The sequence below is a fragment of the Procambarus clarkii genome, chromosome 84 (assembly GCF_040958095.1).
Source record: "Procambarus clarkii isolate CNS0578487 chromosome 84, FALCON_Pclarkii_2.0, whole genome shotgun sequence".
In the NCBI taxonomy this organism is placed as follows: Eukaryota; Metazoa; Arthropoda; class Malacostraca; order Decapoda; family Cambaridae; genus Procambarus; species Procambarus clarkii.
This window is the reverse complement of record NC_091233.1, coordinates 19,523,730-19,539,268: the sequence shown is the minus strand read 5'-3', so window position 1 is coordinate 19,539,268 and position 15,539 is coordinate 19,523,730. Positions and strand designations below refer to the sequence as shown.

The 15,539-nt window shown below is 45.4% G+C and overlaps 2 protein-coding genes across 4 annotated transcripts in view; one reads left to right on the top strand and one right to left on the bottom strand.

Moving 5' to 3' along the window:
* dlg1 (discs large 1) overlaps positions 1 to 15,539 on the bottom strand; it is a gene marked incomplete in the record, with an annotated part of 879,898 nt that overhangs the window by 808,569 nt on the left and 55,790 nt on the right.
* LOC123752749 (CD63 antigen) lies at positions 4,278 to 14,526 on the top strand. Of its 3 annotated transcripts, XM_069316601.1 has the most exons (7): positions 4,280 to 4,594; positions 4,630 to 4,744; positions 6,153 to 6,341; positions 8,309 to 8,482; positions 9,313 to 9,552; positions 12,857 to 12,920; positions 13,534 to 14,526. In XM_069316601.1, exons 2-6 carry the CDS (start codon positions 4,694 to 4,696, stop codon positions 12,917 to 12,919), a joined length of 717 nt encoding a protein of 238 aa, XP_069172702.1. In that variant the 5' UTR covers positions 4,280 to 4,594; positions 4,630 to 4,693; the 3' UTR covers position 12,920; positions 13,534 to 14,526. The 3 variants fall into 3 exon arrangements, with proteins under 3 accessions (XP_045590728.2, XP_069172702.1, XP_045590729.1); XM_045734772.2 differs by having other exon boundaries at positions 4,278 to 4,744; positions 12,857 to 12,903; XM_045734773.2 differs by having other exon boundaries at positions 4,283 to 4,744.

The window sequence follows — 15,539 nt, the reverse complement described above, 5'->3', positions numbered from 1 at the left end:
TTAATGTCAGTGCCTTAGGCTACTGAGTATACCTATTGTTATACCCTAATATACTCAAAATACTTGAGGTAAAAGTGAGAAAACATCCTAATGAGAGTCAACCTACCAATTAGTGGGATTTTTTATTGTCTGATTCCGAGATATTGAATAGAAAAAAAGACTTTACTTCCTTGACACTGTATGATATACGTGGCTTCAAATACGATATAATTTCCCAAACTCTTCACATTCATCGTAATTTTAAACTCGCCAAAACTAGGCTATGTTTTGGTCTCTGGGAGGAACAGGAGCGGGGATAGAGGGGTATTTTCAGGCATTCAAATATTCACAGCGAAATTACAATAACGTGATATGTGAGAGAATATCGTAATAGGTGGGATTGGATAGTGTTCTCTGGAGCAAAACCCACTGCCTGCTATAACAGGTTCGCGCAATGGTCTTTCCTCATATTATTCCGCTTCACACACACACAAAAACTCATCAGTGTATTATACAATTAAATACAATATAAATACAATCTTCCATATTCATTATGCATCTTAAGGAAGAGTATGAGCAGTTTTAGGTTTCTTCTCTAAACCCAAACCTCTCCTCCAAAAATATAACACCTAAGCTACTATGAATAAACTGCAAGATATGCACTTTAACTATTATGTTAAAAATATGCAGTTTAACTATGTTAAAAATATGTAGTGTAACAAAAAAACGGAAAATTATTTTGTGATATGTTATGTTAGTTTTGAGAAATTAACATATCCTAACCTCCTTAAGCCTAATACACGATATCTGAGGCCTAACATAGTACATATGTGTGCTATACTAGGCCTGGGAATATGTAAGTTTGTGTTTAGCTTCATTGTAAAAGAATTGTTTACTAGTCAGTATACTATCTAAAAGCTAAGAACGTACGAATTGTGACTATTGTCGATCGTCACAATAGGTAATATCTAGACTATCTAAATAATCTAAAGCTCTTGCAAGCACTCCTAAGTTTAACATATGCAATGTTAGGCCTAATTTAGTTCTATATTAGGCCTATAGTGCAAAATGAACTAATTTTTTTTTAGGCTTCAACATTTTATATTTTGTTCACTTCATCCACACTCGCTATCAATACTATTTAACTGGCATTACGATACGTACTTACAAAAGTAGTTTTATTACAAAAAAATGTAACTAGGTACCCAGGAGTACCTAATTACTTTTCACTACATAAAAAATGTACAAAATGTTCTACGTATTCTCGCGGAGTTCCACCATTTAATATTTGACATTCTCAGAACTGTTATCTTTGAGATAAGGCGTTTCTCCAGCTCCTTAAAACCGTCTAAGTAATTCCCAGACTGATGACACCATCAAATTTCCGCTCTTTGGGATAACCACAACACAACAACTCTTGCTTTCATTTTCATTTGCAGTTGTCTTCATACGACGAAAGGTAAATAGACCTAAAGCTGAAGCAATCTCTAAGGAAAGCCTACAACTGGCTCGTAGCCTAGTAGACAATATTTGTATGTTATAATTGCTATTATCGGGGGTCGGAAAGACTGTGGGAACAGAAAGCAGGATATGCTTTTTCAACCCAAGGGATATAATATTCTTGGAACCGCCTACCCGTGGAACTCGTAAATGGTTAAGACATAATTCTCATTCAAAATCCAGTTGGAAAAAAATCCTTCTGAAAGTTGACCAGACCACACACTGGAAGTTGAAGGGACGACGACGATTCGGTCCGTCCTGGATCATCCTCAAGTCGATTGTGACAATCAACAATCGACTTGAGAATGGTCCAGGACGGACCGAAACGTCGTCGTCCCTTCACCTTCTAGTGTGTGGTCTGGTCAACATACTTTAGCCACGTTATTGTGACTCATCGCCTGCAACCTTCTGAAAAATGGGGGCGAGGGTGTACCTTTGATAAGCCGCCGGCTTGCTGTCCGTGTCGAGGCCACTAGAGAGTGGCAAATTCAGGTAAAATATACTTTAGGCTTATGCCTTCCCAGGATGCAACCCACAACAGCTGACTAACTCCTGGGTACCTAGCTACTGCTAAATGAACAGCTGCATTAGGTGAAAGGAAACGTGCCCAACTACCTCTGTCCCGCTCGTGGATCGAACTCGGAATCCCCGATTGTGAGTCGAGAACGAAGGTGGTGGTACCCCTCCTATATATATTATATATATATATATATATATATATATATATATATATATATATATATATATATATATATATATATATATATATATATATGTGTGTGTGTGTGTGTGTGTGTGTATCGTGAAAATAAACACGTGATTAAAAATGTGACAATGTCAGACCACGGAGGAAAATTGAAACAGGAATTTCCTTAAGTACTTTCGTATATTAATTCATCTTCAGAAGGAGTGAAGATGTATTAATATACGAAAGTACTTAAGGAAATTCCTGTTTCAATTTTCCTCCGTGGTCTGACACTGTCATATATCAGATAAAACCCCATACTTGAGTATTTGTGGAACTAGTCTTTAAGATCTTAATCACTCGTCTTAAGTGATTAAGTCGCGCCCTAATCACTCACTCAGACGTTGACAAATCACTCAGGAGAGTGTGAAAGACTTGGTGTAATTTCTTTACATCAATTTTTCACCAATACTCAAGTGTAGGATTTTTTATCCTATGTTAATCCTATGTTAATCCTGTTTTATCCTATGTTAATCCTGTTTTATCCTATGTTAATCCTATGTTTTATCCTATGTTAATCCTGTTTTATCCTATGTTAATCCTATGTTAATCCTGTTTTATCCTATGTTTTATCCTATGTTTTATCCTATGTTAATCCTGTTTTATCCTATGTTTTATCCTATGTTAATCCTATGTTTTATCCTATATTGTCTGTGAGAAGATATTCTCATTACTTACGAATAATATTGAACAAGTCCACAAGGGCCGTGACGAGGATTCGAACCTACGTCCGAGAGCAGGTTAGGTTAAGGCAGCGTTTGGGATCCTCTGTGACGTAGGTTCGAGCCCTAGTCACGGCCCTTGTGGATTTGTTCATGTGATGCATCAAGCTATTGTGATTTCTGTGTGTAGTGAATAATATTGGTACAAGTAGCGAGTGCAGTCTCATCATCTTAAGAGGCCCGGTCTCCCGACCCGTCCTCTTACAAAGAACGTCGCTTTTCGCACGTATGCGAACTAAGGATAAAAATTGACGTAATCTAAAATGGAAAATTATTTTCCACATCTTGAGGTTATCTCGAGATGATTTCGGGGCTTTAGTGTCCCCGCGGCCCGGTCCTCGACCAAGCCTCCACCCCCAGGAAGCAGCCCGTGACAGCTGACTAATACCCAGGTACCTATTATACTGCTAGGTAACAGGGGGCATAGGGTGAAAGAAACTCTGCCCATTGTTTCTCGCCGGCGCCTGGGATCGAACCGAGGACCGCAGGATCACAAGTCCAGCGTGCTGTCCGCTCGGCCGACCGGCTCCCCTTAGTGCGCATACGAGGGAAAATTTTCCCTCGGTAAAATTTTCTGGTAAATCTGATTTACAGATTTACCAGTGATAAATTTACACAAGATAACCAGATTTACACAAGGTAAATCTGGCGATTTACACAAGGTAAATCTGGCACAGTTATGCCAAATAGATAATACTTGGAAAAGAAGTAGGAAGGAGTTTTTATTTTTTTTATTATTATTATTTTCTACCACAGACGTGGCCAGACATTTACAATGCTAACCAGCATATATACATTTTCTTCTGTCCTCCATGGACAGGGTTAGAGATCAGTTAAACATATTGCGATGGAGTGGAGGGTAGAAACTGGTTCAGATATGGCAGTAGCAGTTAGTTGACCTCTGACACGAAGGGGGAAAGAGGGGAAGTGGAAGATAATGCAGAAAAGTGTCTACTGCCGATAAAGAACGGAAGGACAAGATAGTGAGAAGACTCCAACAAGTGTCTATATGACAACTAGTTGACATGTGAGGGGACAGACTGGTGTAGACTATGGCAACGATAATGAAGGGACGACGACGTTTCGGTCCGTCCTGGACCATTCTCAAGTCGATTCGGTCTAGGACGGAACGAAACATCGTCGTCCCTTCACCTTCTAGTGTGTGGTCTGGTCAACATACTTCAGCCACGTTATTGTGACTCCTCGCCTCCACTATGGCAACTGCCCGAAACCCGAAGTTGATGAAACTACCTCAGATAAGCAATTGATACAAGGAGACGATGCTGATAACAAGCCCTTCACCACCACACACCCCAATGCCCAACTCTGTTATCCTTATCAGTGCCTCGTCAACTTGTAAAGTTCTCAGCGGCAATACATAGCCAGTCTCCATCCAACTAACTCCACAACTAACAATATCTATCCAGGCCATCTGCCCGAGCCACAGCTACCACAGGAGGGATCCGAACTACCTTTTGAGTGTCTCAATAGTTAACTACACTCTGGTTAATTATCCAACAGCTATTTGAGCTTGAGAGTGCGTGAGTGCAAGAGAAGAATATTAGGCTACAAGGTACAGAGTCCCCGGAACGAGGGCAAGGTGGACATTTAATTACCGCAACACCTGTTAAACATCAAACAGCTGTTTTAAGAACAGCTGTTAAAAACGTCCACCAGCTGTTTCAAGAACAGCTGTTAAAAACGTCCACCAGCTGTTTCAAGAGCGAACAGCTGTTTGAGCAGCACGATGGGTTGTGTTAGTAAATATGGACTCTTCATCATCAACTCCTGTGTTATTGTAAGTTACAACTGTTGTTGTTGTTGTTTAAGATTCGCTACTTGGAACAAAAAGTCCCAAGTAGCACGGGCTATGGTGATCCCCTAAGTTAAAACTATTTATCCAGAAGTTCTGTAGTAGTTTATCCAGCAATTTAATCCAGCAATTCTGTAGTACTAAACCTCGTTTGCAATTAATGAAATATTAGTTTCCTATGTTACTTTCTAGAGATATTTGAGTAACAAGAAATTACCATCAGTGATAAGAATGAGCTGATAACTTCCAACTCACAAATGACCCAGATAGTAACAGCAAATTAAGCTAATTCTTTTGACCATGTCGTAGCTTAGTCGATTAAGGCAGCGTCTGGGATGCTCTCGGACGTAAGTTCGAAGCCACACCACGGCCCTTGTGGATTTGTTATCCTAATCCTAGGAGCCGGTCGGCCGAGCGGACAGGACGCTGGACTAGTGAACCTGTGGTCCCGGGTTCAATCCCGGGCGCCGGCGAGAAACAATGGGCAGAGTTTCTTTCACCCTATGCCCCTGTTACCTAGCAGTAAAATAGGTACCTGGGTGTTAGTCAGCTGTCATGGGCTGCTTCCTGGGGGTTAGAGGCCTGGTCGAGGACCGGGCGGCGGGGACACTAAAGCCCCGAAATCATCTCAAGATAACCCTCAAGATAGCAGTAAAATAGGTACCTGGGTGTTAGTCAGCTGTCACGGGCTGCTTCCTGGGGGTGGAGGCCTGGTCGAGGACCGGGCCGCGGGGACACTACACCCCGAAATCATCTCAAAATAACCTCTAGATAACCTAAGATATCCCATTTTCACCCCCACAGTTCCTGGGTCGAGGACCGGGCCGCGGGGACACTACGCCCCGAAATCATCTCAAGATAACCTCTAGATAACCTAAGATATCCCATTTTCACCCCCACAGTTCCTGGGTCGAGGACCGGGCCGCGGGGACACTACGCCCCGAAATCATCTCAAGATAACCTCTAGATAACCTAAGATATCCCATTTTCACCCCCACAGTTCCTGGGTCGAGGACCGGGCCGCGGGGACACTACACCCCGAAATCATCTCAAAATAACCTCTAGATAACCTAAGATATCCCATTTTCACCCCCACAGTTCCTGGGTCGAGGACCGGGCCGCGGGGACACTACGCCCCGAAATCATCTCAAGATAACCTCTAGATAACCTAAGATATCCCATTTTCACCCCCACAGTTCCTGGGTCGAGGACCGGGCCGCGGGGACACTAAAGCCCCGAAATCATCTCAAGATAACCTCTAGATAACCTAAGATATCCCATTTTCACCCCCACAGTTCCTGGGTCGAGGACCGGGCCGCGGGGACACTACACCCCGAAATCATCTCAAGATAACCTCTAGATAACCTAAGATATCCCATTTTCACCCCCACAGTTCCTGGGAGTCACCGTGGTGGGAGTATCGGCCGCTATCCTGCAGCAGGACTCCATCTTCGGCGTACTCCTTACTCAAGTCTTCTACAGCGTGCCCTTGAGCGCGCTTATTGGCGGCCTCTTCGTCACTTTTTTGGGCGTCTTAGGCTGCTGGGGCGCCGCTAAGGAGGACACATGTGCCCTCAAAACTGTGAGAATCCCATTTTCTTATTTGGCGTCCATATTTAGAGAAAACGTGGATGAGAGTATATTTTGTGGGTAACTATGGAGTTATTTAGTGTACTAGCGATGAGTAACTATGGACTTATTTAGCGTACTAGCGATGAGTAACTATGGACTTATTTAGCGTACTAGCTATGAGTAACTATGGACTTATTTAGCGTACTAGCTATGAGTAACTATGGACTTATTTAGCGTACTAGCGATGAGTAACTATGGACTTATTTAGCGTACTAGCTATGAGTAACTATGGACTTATTTAGCATACTAGCGATGAGTAACTATGGACTTATTTAGCATACTAGCGATGAGTAACTATGGACTTATTTAGCGTACTAGCTATGAGTAACTATGGAGTTATTTAGCGTACTAGCTATGAGTAACTATGGAGTTATTTAGCGTACTAGCTATGAGTAACTATGGACTTATTTAGCGTACTAGCTATGAGTAACTATGGACTTATTTAGCGTACTAGCTATGAGTAACTATGGACTTATTTAGCGTACTAGCTATGAGTAACTATGGACTTATTTAGCGTACTAGCTATGAGTAACTATGGACTTATTTAGCGTACTAGCGATGAGTAACTATGGACTTATTTAGCGTACTAGCTATGAGTAACTATGGACTTATTTAGCGTACTAGCTATGAGTAACTATGGAGTTATTTAGCGTACTAGCTATGAGTAACTATGGAGTTATTTAGCGTACTAGCTATGAGTAACTATGGACTTATTTAGCATACTAGCGATGAGTAACTATGGACTTATTTAGCATACTAGCGATGAGTAACTATGGACTTATTTAGCATACTAGCGATGAGTAACTATGGACTTATTTAGCGTACTAGCTATGAGTAACTATGGAGTTATTTAGCGTACTAGCTATGAGTAACTATGGACTTATTTAGCGTACTAGCTATGAGTAACTATGGACTTATTTAGCGTACTAGCTATGAGTAACTATGGACTTATTTAGCGTACTAGCTATGAGTAACTATGGACTTATTTAGCATACTAGCGATGAGTAACTATGGACTTATTTAGCGTACTAGCGACGCACAAAGGGAGTGATAATGCAAGTGAAAGGTGGAAATAAGCGAGATCAGGTCAGGTCAACACAAAATAGAACACGAAATAATTTATACAAATCGCAGGATTTTAGATGTCGGAAAGACCTGGGTAAATACTGGTTTGGAAACAGGGTTGTTGATTTGGGGAAGAATTAACCGGGTAACATGATAGACGTGGGGGTTCCTGGATTGTTTCAAGCGTAGGTTAGACATATATATCTAAAGGAGTTTGAGTCAGGGTTGAATTTTTTTTTTTTCGTAAAATCCAATCGTCCGGATTGTGATGACAGTAGTGGTGGCAATGATTGTGATGATTGTGACGGGGTAATGTAGTGATGACTATGGTGGAATTGTGTGTACTAATGAACAAATCCACAAGAGCCGTGATGAGGATTCGAACCTACGTCCGAGAGCATCCAATGAAAGAAACAATGGGCAGAGTTTCTTTCACCCTATGCCCCTGTTACCTAGCAGTAAAATAGGTACCTGGGTGTTAGTCAGCTGTCACGGGCTGCTTCCTGGGGGTGGAGGCCTGGTCAAAGACCGGGCCGCGGGGACACTAAAACCCCCCGAAATCACCTCAAGATAACCTCCCTATGCTCCTGTTACCTAGCAGTAAAATAGGTACCTGGGTGTTAGTCAGCTGTCACGGGCTGCTTCCTGGGGGTAGAGGCCTGGTCGAGGACCGGGCCGCGGGGACACTAAAGCCCCGAAATCACCTCAAGATATCCCAGACTAATACCCGAGACTGCATCGAATAAGACAGCATCTGGGATGCTCTCAGACGCAGGTTCGAATCCTCGTCACGGCCCTTGTAGATTTCTTCAAGACCATTCAAGTTAAAGTATGTTTTCCCGTGTGTGGCAGTACGCGAGCATCGTGGGTGTGTTGATGGTGATGGTGGTGACGGCCGGGGTCCTCCTGATGGTGTTCACAACGGGTTCCACCGCCTACATCATCTCCAGCATGAAGGTCATCTTCAATGAGTACGGAGGCGCTGACGAAGATCTTACCTACGACTTGGACTTCCTTCAGCATAACGTGAGTCAAACTTTAATAAAGATTTTATTCTCAATAAAGTGATTGGCCGACTGATGATGAAGATTGAGCCACCCAAAAGGTGGCACGGGCATGAATAACCCGTAAGTGGTGGCCCTTTTGAGCCATTACCAGTATCATTACCTGATACTGGAGATCTGTGGAGGTGCGACTGCACCCTGAGTGACAGGAGATGTCTCCCGTGTTGGCCGACTCATGCAGGTCGGCGTTCAATCCCCCCGACCGTCTCAAAGTGGTTGGGCACCATTCCTTTCCCTCCGTCCCATTCCAGATCCTTATCCTGACCCCTTCCCAGTGCTATATAGTCGTAATGGCTTGGCGCTTTGCCCCTGATAGTTCCCTTCCCTCAATTGCTACCCCTACAAACAATTCCTAGTTGATCTATTAAATCTATTATTACCAAACAAGGCAACTACAAAATTGGTGTTTAAAAGTAAACTAGATTTTTTTTTCACTTTGAATATAATAAAAACAAGCGTTTGTTGACCAATGCACACACTAGAAAGTGAAGGGACGACGACGTTTCGGACTGTCCTGGACCATTCTCAATCGACTTGAGAATGGTCCAGGACAGACCGAAACGTCGTCGTCCCTTCATTTTCTAGTTTGTGTTCTAATGTTTCTCATCACGTCGAAGGGACGACGACGTTTCGGACCGTCCTGGACCATTCACAATCGACTTGAGAATGGTCCAAGACGAACCGAAACGTCGTCGTCGTCCCTTCACCTTCTAGTGTGTGGTCTGGTCAACATACTTCAGCCACGTTATTGTGACTCCTACAAAACAAGGGTTTATTATATGTTTGGAATAGACTCACTGCTGCGGGATCCAAGGCTACGAGGACTGGGCGGACTTCATCTACGGGAACAGCACGAACGTTGCAGACGGCTGCTGCAAGAACCAGACTGAGGGGTGTGGCGTGGGTCTCCTGCAGGACCCGCAGGTGAAGGAGCTGGTCTACACCGCTGGATGTCTCTCCTTCCTTACAGACGCCCTCTCTGGTTTCTGCATCGCTCTGGGAGTCGTCACTCTCGTCTTGGCCAGCATACAGGTGAGATCTGGAAGATGTATGTGGTTCCAGCATCCAGGTGAGATTCAGTGGAGCCCTCAGGGGCTTGGTGGAAGCCTTAGGGCTTGGTGGAAGCCTTAGGGCTTGGTGGAAGCCTTAGGGCTTGGTGGAAGCCTTAGGGCTTGGTGGAAGCCTTAGGGCTTGGTGGAACCCTCAGGGGCTTCGGAGGAAGCCTCAGGGCTTGGTGGAAGCCTTAGGGCTTGGTGGAACCCTCAGGGGCTTGGTGGAAGCCTCAGGGCTTGGTGGAAGCCTTAGGGCTTGGTGGAGCCCTCAGGGGCTTGGTGGAAGCCTTAGGGCTTGGTGGAAGCCTTAGGGCTTGGTGGAAGCCTTAGGGCTTGGTGGAAGCCTTAGGGCTTGGTGGAAGCCTTAGGGCTTGGTGGAAGCCTTAGGGCTTGGTGGAACCCTCAGGGGCTTCGGTGGAACCCTCAGGGGCTTCGGTGGAACCCTCAGGGGCTTCGGAGGAAGCCTCAGGGCTTGGTGGAAGCCTTAGGGCTTGGTGGAACCCTCAGGGGCTTCGGTGGAACCCTCAGAGCTTGGTGGAACCCTCAGGGCTTCGTAGAACCATCAGAGCTTGGTGGAACCCTCAGAGCTTGGTGGAACCCTCAGGGCTTGGTGGAACCCTCAGGGCTTGGTGGAACCCTTAGGGCTTGGTGGAACCCTTAAGGGCTTCGGTGGAACCCTCAGAGATTGGTGGAACCCTCAGAGCTTGGTGGAACCCCCAGGGCTTGGTGGAACCCTCAGGGGCTTTGGTGGAACCCTCAGGGCTTGGTGGAACCCTTAGGGCTTGGTGGAACCCTCAGGGCTTGGTGGAACCCTCAGGGGCTTCGGTGGAACCCTCAGAGCTCGGTGGAACCCTCAGGGGCTTCGATGGAACCCTCAGAGCTTGGTGGAACCCTTAGGGCTTGTTGGAACCCTCAGGGGCTTCGGTGGAACCCTCAGAGCTTGGTGGAACCCTCAGGGCTTCGTAGAACCCTCAGAGCTTGGTGGAACCCTCAGAGCTTGATGGAACCCTCAGGGCTTGGTGGAACCCTTAGGGCTTGGTGGAACCCTTAAGGGCTTCGGTGGAACCCTCAGAGCTTGGTGGAACCCTCAGAGCTTGGTGGAACCCTCAAGGCTTGGTGGAACCCTCAGGGGCTTTGGTGGAACCCTCAGGGCTTGGTGGAACCCTTAGGGCTTGGTGGAACCCTCAGGGCTTGGTGGAACCCTTAAGGGCTTCGGTGGAACCCTCAGAGCTTGGTGGAACCCTCAGAGCTTGGTGGAACCCTCAGGGCTTCAGTGGAACCCTCAGGGCTTGGTGGAACCCTCAGGGCTTGGTGGAACCCTTAGGGCTTGGTGGAACCCTCAGGGCTTGGTGGAACCCTTAGGGCTTGTTGGAACCCCTCAGGGGCTTCGGTGGAACCCTCAGAGCTTGGTGGAACCCTCAGGGCTTGGTGGAACCCTCAGGGCTTAGTGGAACCCTCAGGGCTTCGGTGGAACTCCCAGGGGCTTCGGTGGAACCCTCAGAGCTTGGTGGAACCCTCAGAGCTTGGTGGAACCCTCAGAGCTTGGTGGAACCCTCAGGGCTTGGTGGAACCCTCAGGGCTTCAGTGGAACCCTCAGGGCTTGGTGTAACCCTCAGGGCTTGGTGGAACCCTCAGAGCTTGGTGGAACCCTCAGGGCTTTAGTGGAACCCTCAGGGCTTGGTGGAACCCTCAGAGCTTGGTGGAACCCTCAGGGCTTGGTGGAACCCTCAGAGCTTGGTGGAACCCTCAGAGCTTGGTGGAACCCTCAGAGCTTGGTGGAACCCTCAGAGCTTGGTGGAACCCTCAGGGCTTGGTGGAACCCTCAGGGCTTCAGTGGAACCCTCAGGGCTTGGTGTAACCCTCAGGGCTTGGTGGAACCCTCAGAGCTTGGTGGAACCCTCAGGGCTTTAGTGGAACCCTCAGGGCTTGGTGGAACCCTCAGAGCTTGGTGGAACCCTCAGGGCTTGGTGGAACCCTCAGAGCTTGGTGGAACCCTCAGAGCTTGGTGGAACCCTCAGAGCTTGGTGGAACCCTCAGAGCTTGGTGGAACCCTCAGGGCTTCAGTGGAACCCTCAGAGCTTGGTGGAACCCTCAGAGCTTGGTGGAACCCTCAGAGCTTGGTGGAACCCTCAGAGCTTGGTGGAACCCTCAGGGCTTGGTGGAACCCTCAGGGCTTCAGTGGAACCCTCAGGGCTTGGTGGAACCCTCAGGGCTTGGTGGAACCCTCAGAGCTTGGTGGAACCCTCAGGGCTTTAGTGGAACCCTCAGGGCTTGGTGGAACCCTCAGAGCTTGGTGGAACCCTCAGGGCTTGGTGGAACCCTCAGAGCTTGGTGGAACCCTCAGAGCTTGGTGGAACCCTCAGGGCTTGGTGGAACCCTCAGAGCTTGATGGAACCCTCAGGGCTTGGTGGAACCCTCAGAGCTTGGTGGAACCCTCAGGGCTTGGTGGAACCCCCAGAGCTTGGTGGAACCCTCAGGGCTTGGTGGAACCCTCAGAGCTTGGTGGAACCCTCAGAGCTTGGTGGAACCCTCAGGGCTTGGTGGAAACCTCAGGGCTTCAGTGGAACCCTCAGAGCTTGTTGGAACCCTCAGGGCTTGGTGGAACCCTCAGGGCTTCAGTGGAACCCTCAGGGCTTCAGTGGAACCCTCAGGGCTTCAGTGGAACCCTCAAGACCCCCTCGGGGGATTCAGTTCAATCCCAGGTTACACTGCTGCATATCGTGGTCAAGTTGTTTAGGGTGTATACGCAGGAATATCCATTGAGCAGGTTCGAATCCTCATCACGGCTTCTACTGAATTTCTTACAGCTACTGTAACTTCTTATATTATGAAACCACAATGACAATTAGATCAAACTGGGAGTTCACTGGAAAAGCTTAAGTACTAAATTGATTTAAATAATTGTATGAGTTTCAGTAACATTATATTTCACATATGACCATTGAAATATTTGTCAATGGTCAATTGACAAAATAAGAGACACACACACACACACACACACACACACACACACACACACACACACACACACACACACACACACACACACACACACCACACACACACGAAGTTGTGTAATATCTTAACATACTAAGAAGGTTAGGTTAGGTCGGTGTTTTCTATTCAGCTTTTCAAGGTAACCTCAAATATTCACAATAAATTAATATATCACATATGCACTTATTCATAAGCCAGATATTGACTATAAGTACAAGAACGGGTTGCGAATGAATGGACAAGTGTAAGCATCATGAGGAACTAACATTTTCATCTCCCGTGCACAGATGCTGAGCATCAGCTGGGCGTGTATCATCATCAGAGACAGCAGCAGGTACGCGCCTCTCTAAGGTGAGCGCCACTCTCACTTCTGCCTCAGTCACCCCTCTATCAACACCCCTCGAGTATCCATTTTCTGTGTTTCCAAACGAATAGAATTCCCAGCCTAATTTTTGAACCGTTTGCAAATTTGTAATTGTTGCTCATTTGGTCCATAGGCCTGTCCTGGGACACAGCCCATGGACACATGGGATGTATCCCATGGATCGAGTATCCATTTTTTTGTGTTTCCAAACGAGTAGAATTCCCAGCCTATTTTTTGAACCGTTTGCAAAATTGTAATTATTGCTCATTTGGCCCATAGGCCTGTCCTGGGACACAGCCCATAGACAAACCACTGATAAGTCACCCATTCACACAAACCAATTTATACCAATTCTCTGATTTAAAAAAAACACCCTAATTCAACTTAGGAAAAAAAACCAATACCATTAGCCTATAACTTTTTAACATGTCATCCGTGAGCCACAGTATTAAATGCTTTGCTAGAGTCAAGATATAGAAATGAAGCAATCCTCCCCGCTATAAATTTGCTGAAGTGTACCGGGGGGGGTAGTGAGTACAAGAGTTAAATATAAGGTTTTAATCAAACCATGTTCTGAATCTATTCATCAATTTTTGGCAGATCCAGCCTACTCACCACGGCCAGCCCTCTCTTGGACGACCACAGCACGACCACTCCAAATGTCGGGCTTGAACAAGTGGCCACAGTAGCAACTGCTGTTAAAAACTGAAAGCCCGCAATAGGCTTCTACATATACCCCTACACACAGAAGAATCTGTAAATTACACCAGAAACGAGGTGTACGGGCTTTTTCGTGCACCTGGACCTATTTCCGCACGTGTCCACGCCCTAACGCGGGACAGGTGGACATGGATATAGGAAGAGCCACACACACAACACCCCCTCACAATCACCAACACAAACAATCGCCAACTGCTACACCCACACCACTACACCATCCCATCCTCCAATAAGACAGTCTGAGGCGAGTGTGACCTATGGACAGCCCCAACAACACAAGAGTCACACTGAAAAGTCGTTGAAAACTATCAAAGGTCCAGAGAGAGAGGAAACTAATGCAGCAGCACAAGCTAACCTCTCCTAGGCCTAACATAACCCCACAATAGGCCTAATATCCCCACATATATGCATGGTATTAGGCTAAGTATTGCTCGTACCAGAATATATGTTATATTTGTGTTTTAATATATTTTATATAGTAGAAATTTCATCATTTATGTCCGAACATGTCTACAACCCCCCCCCCCTTCTTGGGGTGTAGGGGGGAGGGGTTGAGACATGGGGTGGGGGGGGGGAGTGAGGGGGACACTTAGAATATTTAGGTAAACACTAATCTAATGTTTTTTCTAAATTTGTTAGTGTAGTAGTGTTTAATATGGCTACACCACTCGGTGTATATATGTGTATTAATCTTATTTTTCATTGATATGACTTCGTAACATTTATATATATATATATATATATATATATATATATATATATATATATATATATATATATATATATATATATATATATATATAAATCAAAGCTTCTATGTAATAGTTGATAAGCCTTGTGTTCACGGTTCTAATAAAGGAATGTCTGGTTTAAGACTGTACTCACTCATCCTTGTTCAGTAGTTCTGTACATCACATGCTAATAAAACTATGGTACTTACACTAATGATGTGGTTGAAATTACAAATATGTTGTGATGGGCCGCCAGAAAGAATTCTTCTTGAATTTGCACAAATCGGACAAATTTTTATATTTGTGTCGCTATTAACGCCTAGCCTAGCCTCATCTGACCTAGCCTAACCTAACCTAGCCTCATCTGACCTAGCCTAACCTAACCTAGCCTCATCTGACCTAGCCTAACCTAACCTAGCCTCATCTGACCTAGCCTAACCTAACCTAGCCTCATCTAACCTAACCTAACCTAACCTAGCCTCATCTAATCTAACCAAACCTAACCTAGCCTCATCTAATCTAACCTAACCTAGCCTTATCTAATCTAACCTAACCTAACCTAGCCTCATCTAATCTAACCTAACCTAACCTAGCCTCATCTAATCTAACCTAACCTAACCTAGCCTCATCTAATCTAACCTAACCTAACCTAGCCTAATCTAATCTAACCTAACCTAGCCTTGCCTAACCTAAGCATCATAGGCCTAATGCACGCAATCTGAGGCCTAATAATGTAAGCATTTGTCCCCCCATAGGCCTAGGAATATTGATTTTTTTCAGCATAATTTTTTCCAAACTTTACAAAATCAAATACAAAATGAGGCTTACTTGAACTCTATTACTACAAATTTTGGGTGTGACCGACTACGCAGTTACAGAAGGTACTCTGTACTATTAGTTCATGATACTGAACTTTACCACTTCAATGATTGTGCTTTCCTGTATGTTATTGAAGAACATGGGGGACGAGGAGATGAACAAGAAGAACGGAAGATAAGAAAATAAGTGTAGCCTCTTCAAGAATGCTAAACTAAATAGTCATTCCTGTTTCTGGTTACTTCGCACGTTCCCACATCCTCTCCTTTGTGCTACTATTCCTTCTCTTTTTCTTTCCTCTTTGTTTCTCCTCTCTTACCTTCTCTCTCTCCCTCCTCC

Bases quoted from the DNA above. Each gene is read 5' to 3' on its own strand.
- LOC123752749 (XM_045734772.2), top strand. From the start codon at position 4,694: ATGGGTTGTGTTAGTAAATATGGACTCTTCATCATCAACTCCTGTGTT. The intron at 8,483-9,312 runs GTGAGTCAAACT...TGTTTGGAATAG, and splicing joins TGGACTTCCTTCAGCATAAC to ACTCACTGCTGCGGGATCCA. The intron at 12,904-13,533 runs GTACGCGCCTCT...AATTTTTGGCAG, and splicing joins ATCATCAGAGACAGCAGCAG to ATCCAGCCTACTCACCACGG.